At 63.7% G+C, this 10,057-nt stretch overlaps 2 protein-coding genes across 2 annotated transcripts; both read left to right on the top strand.

The window, feature by feature from the left end:
* The first annotated feature begins 1,315 nt into the window (after nucleotides 1-1,315).
* ADM2 (adrenomedullin 2) lies at nucleotides 1,316-2,495 on the top strand. Its single transcript, XM_012648748.1, has 2 exons — nucleotides 1,316-1,425; nucleotides 2,104-2,495. Exons 1-2 carry the CDS (start codon nucleotides 1,316-1,318, stop codon nucleotides 2,438-2,440), a joined length of 447 nt encoding a protein of 148 aa, XP_012504202.1. The 3' UTR covers nucleotides 2,441-2,495.
* Nucleotides 2,496-5,723: 3,228 nt separating this feature from the next.
* MIOX (myo-inositol oxygenase) lies at nucleotides 5,724-7,972 on the top strand. Its single transcript, XM_012648739.1, has 10 exons — nucleotides 5,724-5,745; nucleotides 6,185-6,265; nucleotides 6,458-6,538; nucleotides 6,702-6,864; nucleotides 7,022-7,089; nucleotides 7,201-7,310; nucleotides 7,387-7,454; nucleotides 7,532-7,581; nucleotides 7,664-7,776; nucleotides 7,864-7,972. Exons 1-10 carry the CDS (start codon nucleotides 5,731-5,733, stop codon nucleotides 7,970-7,972), a joined length of 858 nt encoding a protein of 285 aa, XP_012504193.1. The 5' UTR covers nucleotides 5,724-5,730.
* Nucleotides 7,973-10,057: the final 2,085 nt, after the last annotated feature.

Below are 10,057 nucleotides of genomic sequence, written 5' to 3'. Positions count from 1 at the left end.
TTCTAACAAATGGGACCACTTCCTGCCCCCAACTGGTAAAAATATTAATAAATCAAGCAGGGAAAATCTGCCAGAGGTTCTCTACCTTCCTCGGGATGTAAACCACGCCATGTAGGACGGCACATACGTACCCAGCGCACAGCACTCATGGGTCCATTCATCCAGCAAATGTTTATTGAACCCCGTGCTGTGCTCAGCAGGAGGGACACAGTGCCCAGGCAGGGGAGGAAACAACAAGGGACGCAGGGGTGGTCAGACAAGAGAAGAAAGGTCCACTGGGGCATGAGATCCTTGCCCCTCCCAGAAGACAGAGGCTGAGAACCAGTGGCAGACACAAGTCCGTTACTGGTGGGCAGGGCGTTGGCACGAGCTTTGTGCAGAACCACCTGGCACTCCCTGCTGAACACGCGCTCACCTCCAACCAGAATTTCTGCTTCTGGGAAGGGTCCTATGAGCCGCGCGTGCGAGCTCACGGCAGCAGCGTTCTTGCTGGGGCAAAGCCTGAAAATCACCTAACCGTGCGCTAATAAAGGGGGGATTAAGTCAATCACGCAACACCCACGTATCGGAGCAGGACCAGCCGTAAGAAAGAATGAGGGTCTCTGTGTTCACACCCACTCTTACGCGGGTTCGCACATGTGTGCGTGACACTCCCACAACGCACCGGCGTCCGGGACAGGTCGGTCAGCACCTGGGAGAGGGACCCGGCGCGGGTGGCCGTGTGGGGGAGGGGAGGTCCTACAAAAACCAACTCATTCTTCAGTCCGGGGGAAACGACTTTATTTACTTAGAAACAAAGCCGCTCGAGAGTCTTGCGGGGGTCGGGAGCTGCCTCTGGAGGGAACCGAACGCCCGCGGATTCTCCGCTCCTCCGTCCGCCCTCGGGGCGGGGTGGGCGCCGCCGGGTGCCGGGGCCGCCCCTGCCCTGCGGCCCAGCCCCTCAGCCCGGGAAGTCCAGGCCCCCGGCTCCGGGCCTGGGTCCGCACCAGAAGGTGCGAAAACCGAGGCCGGTGCCCCCGGGGGCCCCAGGGCCCGGCAGGGGTCGGCGCGGGGGGGCGGGGGCGGGGGAGGGGCGCCCCGCCCCGTGCGTGCGTCCTGCTCCGCCCCTGCGGGAAGAGCGCGCGGAGCTCTCCCAGCCGCCCGGGCGACGTCCCGCTAGGACCCCGGACCGCCCGCCGCCCCCGGCTCTGCTCCGCGACCGACGCACGCAGGTGCCCGGCCCGGCCCCCGACGCGGGACTCCCAGGGCGCGGGCGGCCGCTCCAGGCTGAGGCCGCCCCACCTGCGCGCCCCCGCCCGCTCCCCGCCGCGTCGCCATGGCCCGGGTCCTGCCGGTCGCCGTCGGTTGCATCAGCCTCCTCTGCCTGCAGCTCCCGGGCGCGCTGTCCCGCGGCCCGGGCGGGGGCCCGCGGCCCGTCAGACGTCGGTGAGTGCGGGGCGGACCAGCCGGGGCCTGGCCCCGGCGGGGACCCAGAACGCCCGGGCAGCCTGTCTCCCTCCCTTCAGCCGCAACCCCCGCCGGGAGCCCCGCCGCCGGCTGTTCGGCTTGCCTCTCGAATCAGGGCCCACCCCACACCTTCAGCGACACAGGTCAAGCTGCCCCTCTTCCCACGCACCTGGCGACCGAGCAGCCCCCTCGTCCCCTGGGGTCTGCTGGGGGAGGCGGGAGGGATCCCCGGGCGCACCACTGACCACCCTAAGGGAAGGGCCCCGCCGCAGCCCCCCTGAGTCCTGGGAGCGGTGACCCACCGGGCCAGGGTGCCCTTTGCCCAGGGAGGTGCTGTTAGCAGGACATGTGACCCACGCTGCTGAGATGGCTGAGCTGCCAGGACCCAGGCCCTGAGCTCAGAAGGGACCTGGGCTTCCCCTGGCAGTGACCCCAGGCTGTGTGGGGGTGGGGCAGTGGGCTTCCCCTGGCAGTGCCCCCAGGCTGTGGGGGGGTGGGGCAGTGGGCTTCCCCTGGCAGTGACCCCAGGCTGTGGGGGGGTGGGGCAGTGGGCTTCCCCTGGCAGTGACCCCAGGCTGTGTGGAGGGGAAAGTGGGTGGGCTTGGGGCTCTGTGACAGGCTGAGCCATTAGGTTGACATCCCCATCCCTCTCTGCAGGGAGCCCCCAGCCCGGGCCTCTTCCCGAGGCTTGCAGCCCTGGCAGCCTGCACCCCGGCCTGTGGTCCAGAAGCTTCATCAGGCCCTCCAGCCACAGAGGAGTTCCAGCCTGGCCCCTGCTATGGGTCAGCCACTGCCGGATGGTGGCAGCCGACACTCAGGTCCCCGAAGACACTTGGGCTCCCACAGGCCCCGAGCCCAGCTCCTGCGGGTGGGCTGTGTGCTGGGGACCTGCCAGGTGCACAATCTCAGCCACCGCCTGTGGCAGCTTGTGGGACCAGCCGGCCGGCGGGACTCAGTGCCTGTGGACCCCAGCAGCCCCCACAGCTATGGCTGAGGGGGGCTGGCCGCACCCCTGCCCAGCCCCGGAGCTGCAGCTGAGCCCCGGCCCAGTCCCTCGGAGCTCCTGCAGACATAAACCTATGCACATGTGTAGACCCAGGCGGGTCTACAAGCAGCGTCTATACAGCAAGGGGCCTGCACACCCAGAATTGTGCACACTCAGGGCACAGGTGCCAGGCAGAGTGGCTGGCAGCAGCAGATGCTGAAAAGGGCTTCAGAAGGGAGGGGGTCTACCCAAGGATGTGGAACAGAAGCCAGGGTCCTGAACACACAGGGCCACCTCTGGGCGAGGGGGCGAGAGAGGCTGAACTGGCTGGACGTGCCCTGCCGTGCTGGTGCAGTCGGGTTGAAGCCCTGCTTTGGCCCTGGGCTGCCGCACAGTTTACCCTTCCGTGTGCCTGACCCCAGGTCCACAGCCTCTTCCTCCCCGTGCCCTTGAGACAGGAAGGGTGGCAGGGAGGAAGACAGATGCTGGGGTTCCCTGGGGTCACGAGGGGCCTCTGCGCTGTGACAGGGACCCTGTCTCCTTCCCCTGTGGGTGGCTGGGGCAGGGCTTGGCAGTTCAGGGTCCCCCCTGGGCTGTGCTGGGGCTGAGCAGACACCCCTGTACCCTAGGACAGGGTGGGGCCGGGGTGGGGGCAAGAGCCCCCCGGCTCAAATAGGTCACTTAAGTAAGACCCACCCCTAGTCAAAGGGCTGGGGCCAGCCAAACGAGGGTGGGGCTACACCGGCAATACGGCCCCCACCACCCCAGTGCAGGGACCCAGTGGAACCAGGCATGGGGCCAGGAGCCCAGCCCCACAGGACAGTGAGCAAAAGAGCCACGAGCCTGCCCCTAAGGCTCCCCAGGCCCCCAAGGTAGGCGAGACCTAGAAGTGCCCATCCTGGCTCCACCCAGGTGACTCACCTTCCCCACAAGGGGCCCTGCCCTGCAGGAGGCCTGGCGGCTGCAGCAGAGGGTGGGCAGCGTGGTGGGGGCACAGCCGGGCTGTCCAGGCAGGCTGCTTGGCCTCAGTCTGGGTGAGGTCTGAGGACAGCAGGGGTTCCCCAGTGGAAGGAGCTGGAGAACCCACAAAGCTGGGCTAGTCCAGCCCAAAGCCTCAGAGTCCTGTGCCCTGCGGCTACTGGAGGGTGTCAGGAGAGACAGGCAGGGCGTGCACTGCCGGGGCAGTGAGGACGGGGGGTGCCGGGAGGGTCAGGGGCTCAGTGTTCCCTACTCAGCCAGGACCCTCCCCGATGTCCCCCCTCCTCCCTGGGGCCTGGGCAAAGTCCAATACCCCCCACTGGCCTGCACCTCAGTACAAGCTGTTCCCTCTGCCAGGAAGGCCCCCCCCAGGTGACACCCTGCACCCTCCTGGCCCCTGGGCATCGAAGCACAGGCCCTTGAGACAGGCTCCCGGGTCCTCAGGATTCCACCTGCCTCGGGCTTCTCCATGAAGTGGGACACACTGTTGCCCTCGTGGCATCCTGTGCAGTGTCAGGAGGGTGCCCGTCACAGCCCACAGCATTGCATCTGGTGTGAAGCCAGCCCCCGGGATGCGGGGTGCCACCTGAGCCCCACTCGGGCCCAGCAGCAACGCCTGGACCCCCACCTTCCCCAGCAACACCTTCCAGCTTCCCTGGCCAAATTCCTCCCCTCCTTTCACTCCCTCCTTGGAAACTATGCAGACACCTCCTGACCCGGGCACCAGCTACCTGGGGGGACGGCCTGGTCTCCATGGCCTGGCTGCTGTGTGCTGAGCACGTATGACGCCTGCTCACTGGGACGCACTTGAGGATACAGCCCTGGCCCCCGGGGCTGATGTTCTCGTGGGGAGGGATGAGGAAGTGAGGGAGCCTTGAGGAGTCAGGTGGGGATTAGTGGGCAGGTTGGGCTACAGTTTGCTGTTTTATTTTTTATTCTTTTTTTTTTTTTTGAGGCAGGGTCTCTGTTGCCCAGGTTGGAGTGCAGTGGTGCAATCACAGCTCACTTTAGCCTCAAACTCCGGGCTCTAGCGATCTTCCCACCTCAGCCTCCCAACTGGCAGATACCAGAGGCATGCACCACCATGCCTGGCTAATAGTTTTATGGGGTCTCACTATGCTGCCCAGGCTGGTCTTGAACTCCTTGGCTTAAAACAATCCTGCCTCGGCCTCCCAAGGTGCTGGGATCACAGGTGTGCCCCAATGTGCCCAGCCCAGTTTGCCATTTTCAGTGGGGCTCCAGGGTCCCCCTCTGTTTGTTCTCGGCTCACTGCAGGAGGGGCCTGTTGGGTGGGATCAACTCTCCACGTGCTTCTCACCTCCTGCGGGAAGCCGGTGCTCGGATCTGCACGCCCCCGCACCCTCGCCCCGCTCTTCCCAAACTCTGTCCTAACCCAGCTCCAAGGAGGTCAGCTCCCCAGGCGGGCGTTTTTTCAGTGCGGTCCCTGCCGTGTCCTCAGGACCGGGGCCGGGCTCATCCCTGCCAAGTGGAGTTTGAGTTCATCTCCGCCCCTGGCTTTCCATGAGGCCCCTCCCGAGAGCCTCACGGACTCTCCCCTCCGCCGGGCTCCGGACAGGCTCCTGGAGTCTTCTCCACGACGACGCCCGACCTTGGCCACGTCCTTGCAGGGCCAGCCCAGCCCAGAGTCAGAAAGAATCCTGCAGGGTCGGTTTATCGAGAATCCCCCCACCCTTCATACCTGATCAAATTCCTCATCTCCCACCCTCGATCTGATCACCCTGCAAGAATCCTGCTAAGTCGCTTTGGGAAGAGCCCCCACCCTGACGCCTCCTCTCCGTAGTCTGCCGTCCGCTGACCCCGCTACTCCCCGGCCGCGAGGCCCAGGCTGTCTTCGCTGTATCGAGTCGAGCCCAGGCTCTCTTCCCTGCTGCCACAGTCTTGAATAAAGTTTTTCTTCCCGTTTAAACAAATTATCCCGATAATTTTTTCTCAACAAGCTTCTGCCCCAGGCAGAGTCCTAGGTTCCCCGGAGGGCTTTCACTTCCCGAAGCCAGGGGGCATGTGCTTGAGGGTGGGGTCTGCAACACCCGACGGGAGGGGCTGGCTGCAGAGCGGGCCTCAGACGCCCCAGCGGGGCAGTTGCTCCAGACGGGAGGCTGAGATAAGGGTGAGAGGGGCTGGGGCCACCGGGGGCTGCTCCTGTACTGACACATTAACTCGTGGAGCTCAGGAGGAGGGTGGATGGTCACTCATTACCAAAAGTGGAGGCCAAGGGGCTGGGTGGCATCTGGTCACTTATGTAACCTGTGGGCATATATAGGGCACCTGGCCGGCGACTCACCTGCCTGCGCGCTCTCAGGATGAAGGAGGTTGTGGTAAGTACCCAGGCCCGGTGGGGAAGTGGTCCCACCGCCCACTCACCTGGTAGCCGGCTGTTCCCACCCTCTCCGGCTGGTTCCTGCCGGCCGACCCGGTCAAAGGGCTCCCTCCTTCCCATCGTGGTCCTGCTGGGGCAGGGGTCAGTGGCACCTGACCCCAGGCTTCCTGTGGACTCGGGTCTCCCCCGCAAAGCTGCGTGCGCCCTGCGCGGGTGCCGTGCGCGCTCATGGTGCCCCAAGGCCAGGAGCAGGCATCCGCCCACTGACGCTGCAGGGAAGGACACCACACCGGCGGCGGTGGGAGCCCCTCAGATTCGCCAGGGCTGGGCTGGCCGTGGGGGAGGCTGTGCCCGCAGGCGTCCCCCTCCAGTGGGTGTCCTCACTTCCTGCCGGAGCTGGCGCGGCGTGAAACAGGCTAAATCCTCCGTCCAACTAGGGCCCGGACCCTTCCCTGGTCTACAGACCTGAGGTGGACCCAGAGGCAGCCGAAGACAAGGGTGGCTTCCGGAACTATGCCGTGAGGACCTCGCCCTGCTCTGTGCACCCCCACCCCGCCCCAGCCACACCTGCCCCTTCACACAGCTCCAGGGGGGCCCTTTGGGAAGCGCCCCCACGTGCCTTCTGGGGCCCAGCCTGGGATGGGGGAGGCAGGGGGGCCGTGGTGTGAAGGGCGGGGCGGCTGCAGCCTCCGCTGACCTCTGGCTTGCAGTCGGGTCCGCTCCTGGACCGCGTGTTCACCACCTACAAGCTCATGCACACGCACCAGACCGTGGACTTCGTCAGGAGGAAGGTAGGCCGCCAAGGAGCCGGGGCGTTTCCTGCTCCCCTGCGAAAACTGCGCGGGTGAGATGGTGCCCACCCGCAGCCCCGCGCCCACGAGCGCCGGGTGGACAGGGAGGGACCGCGTGGGTATCCTGCCGACCCTGCGGCCCAGCTGACTTCTCCCCACTCAGCACGCCCAGTTTGGGGGCTTCTCCTACAAGAAGATGACCGTCATGGACGCTGTGGCCATGCTCGATGAGCTGGTGGACGAGTCAGACCCGGACGTGGACTTCCCCAACTCCTTCCATGCCTTCCAGACGGCGGAGGGCATCCGGAAGGCCCACCCAGACAAGGGTGCGCCCCACCCGCCCGGCTGCGGTGGGGGAGGGGCCGAGGGCAGGGGCCCTGCGTTCTGGGGGGTCTCACCCTCTCCCAGCAGGCCCCGCCCCGGGTGGGAGCAGGCCTTGGCCCCTTGGCCCCTGCACCCCTCACCCACTTGCCATCTCCCCAGATTGGTTCCACCTGGTTGGGCTCCTGCATGACCTGGGCAAGGTCCTGGCTCTGTTCGGGGAGCCCCAGGTGAGGGCAGGGTGGGGAATGGGGGTGGAGGCCTGGCTCGGCGCTGGGGACACCACATGGGGGCCGGGCCAGTGCACGGCCCACCCACCCTCGGCCGCTGTTCCTCCCCAGTGGGCGGTCGTTGGAGACACCTTCCCGGTTGGATGCCGTCCCCAGGCCTCTGTGGTTTTCTGTGACTCCACCTTCCAGGACAATCCCGACCTCCAGGACCCTCGATACAGGTGCTCCCCTCCCCGGAGCTGGTCCTCCTCAGCCCCACAGCTCCGGAGCACCCCTCACTGTCCTCTCTCACTGCAGCACCGAACTGGGCATGTACCAGCCCCACTGCGGGCTCGACAAAGTCCTCATGTCCTGGGGCCACGACGGTGAGGCCGGCGGGGCACGGGGGTCGCGGGGAGGGTCGGCCCCCAGGTGCCTGGTGCTGACACCCTTCCTTCCGCAGAGTACATGTACCAGATGATGAAGTTCAACAAGTTCTCCCTGCCCCCGGAGGTAGGTGTGGGGAGGGCTGACCGGGGCGCCCCGCTGCCCAGAGCAGCGTGTGTGCGAGCGCGCGGTGTGCGCCCACCTGCAGGCTTTCTACATGATCCGGTTCCACTCCTTCTACCCCTGGCACACCGGCGGCGACTACCGGCAGCTGTGCAGCCAGCAGGACCTGGCCATGCTGCCCTGGGTGCAGGAGTTCAAGTACGGTTGTCCCCGGGGGGGTCGTGGGAGCCGGGGGGCGAGGTGGTGAGTCCCTCACGAAGCTCACTGCTCCTCCCCCTGCTGCAGCAAGTTTGACCTCTACACCAAGAGCCCCGACCTGCCGGACGTGGACAAGCTGCGGCCCTACTACCAGGGGCTCGTTGACAAGTACTGCCCCGGCGTCCTGCGCTGGTGACCGCCCGCCTGTCCCCCACCACTGCTGCACCCCCAGCGGCTGGCCCTGGGGAGACCACCACCATCAGACTCAGCAACGATGCACCTCGGCCTCACGGGGGGCCCCGTCACCCACCCGCCGTCGCCGCCCCTCACGGCCACTTGTGCCCGATGGCAATAAAAACCTTGAAAGAGTTGTGCTTCTGACACCTCACTGGGCCCACTGGCGGGCGCTGCGGCAGGAGGGGGTGGCCCGGGCTGAAGAGCTCTGACAGCGGGGCACAGACCAAGTCCCGTGGCTCTCGGACACGTGTGCCCTGTGGCACCTGCCGCCGTAAACATCTCGCTCGTCCTCCCAGCTCCCGTGTCAGAGCCTGGGGCGCCAGTCACCCAACTCACCCTCACGTTCTTCAAACAGTCACCAAGTCTCCTGGCCTCAGTCTCCTTAAAAAAAAAAAAAAAGAAAAGAAAACCCCCGATAGCTGAAGGAATGCGTCCGTAGAAAGCAACACAAAACAAACACGCAGGTGAATTGCTAAAAAGCGAACACCCGCAAACACCTCCCGTGGTGGGGCTGTCTGCTGTCCGCGCCGAGGGTCCCTCCCTGCAGCCCTGCGCTGGCTCCGCAGTCACCGACCTCTTTTTCTGTACATGGCTCTGTCCCCCAGGTGTGCAGCCCTCCATGCCACCCCTGGGCTTCGCAGACATGTCTTTTAATCCAGAGGGTTCCACTCCATCTTCTAGTGATTCACCTCTTTGAAGAAAGTGGGTCATTTGTCCAAGGGAACTTCCTTTGTTGGCATTTTGCTGACTGCATTCCCCCTCCCTCTAGTGACCCGTCCTCTGCGTTCCCTGCTAACTGGTATGTGCATTTAGAGGCTTTACAGAGCTGGGTTTCCCCGTGGGCAAGAGGCTTTTGGAGTGGCGGCGTTTTCCTGACCGGGAGGCGCTCGGCGTGTCTGCTGTGCTGTGGGCTGGAAGCCGCTGGTGTCAGGCTCATCCACATCACACCCGCGTGGGCCGGCAACGGGCTGCCGTGCTCACCTGTCTGCTGGGGAACTTCAGTAGCGGAGGCTGCCTGCGCGTGCTGTTCGGCTGCCCAGTGGTGCTGTTTGTGTAGGAAAGGCTGGCAAGTGCTGAGCCTGTCCCTCGAGTTACCAGCGTGCAAGAGAGTGGGCTCCCCAGCACCCATAAAGGCAACGGGTTTGTGTTTGTAATAAGAATGTGTAGATTTCAACATATTTGATGTGCTTCAGTTCCTTGAGTTATCTTTTCCTGGGGCTCAAATTATTCCATCCTTGGCTCTGGTTGGGAAGGGGCCTCCAGAATCCTTCCCACATGACCGCAGCACTCTCTGGTGGATGTGTTGATAACAAGACATCCAGCCTGTTAGTTTCCTATGGCTGCCATAACAAATTACCACAAATTGGGTGGTTTAAAACAGAGATTCCACCAAAAAACTGTTAGAACTAATGAACAAATTCAGTAAAGTTGTGAGATACAAAATCAGCATACAAAAGTCTGTAGTGCCTGGGTGCCATGGCTCACACCTGTAATCCCAGCACTCTGGGAGGCCGAGGCAGGAGGATCACTTGAGGTCAGGAGTTCCAGACCAGCCTGAGCAAGAGTGAGACCCCCATCTCTACAGAAAATAGGAGAATTAGACAGGCTTGGTGATGAGTGCCTGTAGTCCCAGCTACTTGGGAGGCTGAGGCAGGAGGATCCCTTGAGCCCAGGAGTCTGAGGCGCAGTGAGCTGTGATGACACCACTGCACTCCAGCCTGGGCGACAGAGTGAAACCCTGTCTCAAAAAACAAGACAAAACAAACAAAATAAGTCGTTAGTGTTTCTGTATAGCAACAACAAACTATCTGAAAAATAAATCAAGAAAATCACATGGCTGGGCCGGTGGCTCACGCCTTTAATCCCAGCACTCTGGGAGGCCAAGGCCGGAGGATCGCTTGAGTTTAGGAGTTCAAGACCAGCCTGAACAAGAGCAAGACCCTGTCTCTACTAAAAATAGAAAAATTAGCTGGGCATGGTGGTGCATGGCTGTGGTCCCAGCTATTCGAGAGGCTGAGGCAGGAGGATCACTTGAGCCCAGGAG

The sequence above is a fragment of the Propithecus coquereli genome, unplaced genomic scaffold, assembly GCF_000956105.1.
Source record: "Propithecus coquereli isolate 6110/MARCELLA unplaced genomic scaffold, Pcoq_1.0 Scaffold294, whole genome shotgun sequence".
Taxonomy (NCBI): domain Eukaryota; kingdom Metazoa; phylum Chordata; class Mammalia; order Primates; family Indriidae; genus Propithecus; species Propithecus coquereli.
Note: the sequence above shows the minus strand (reverse complement) of the source record. Positions and strands in the feature narration are given on the sequence as shown.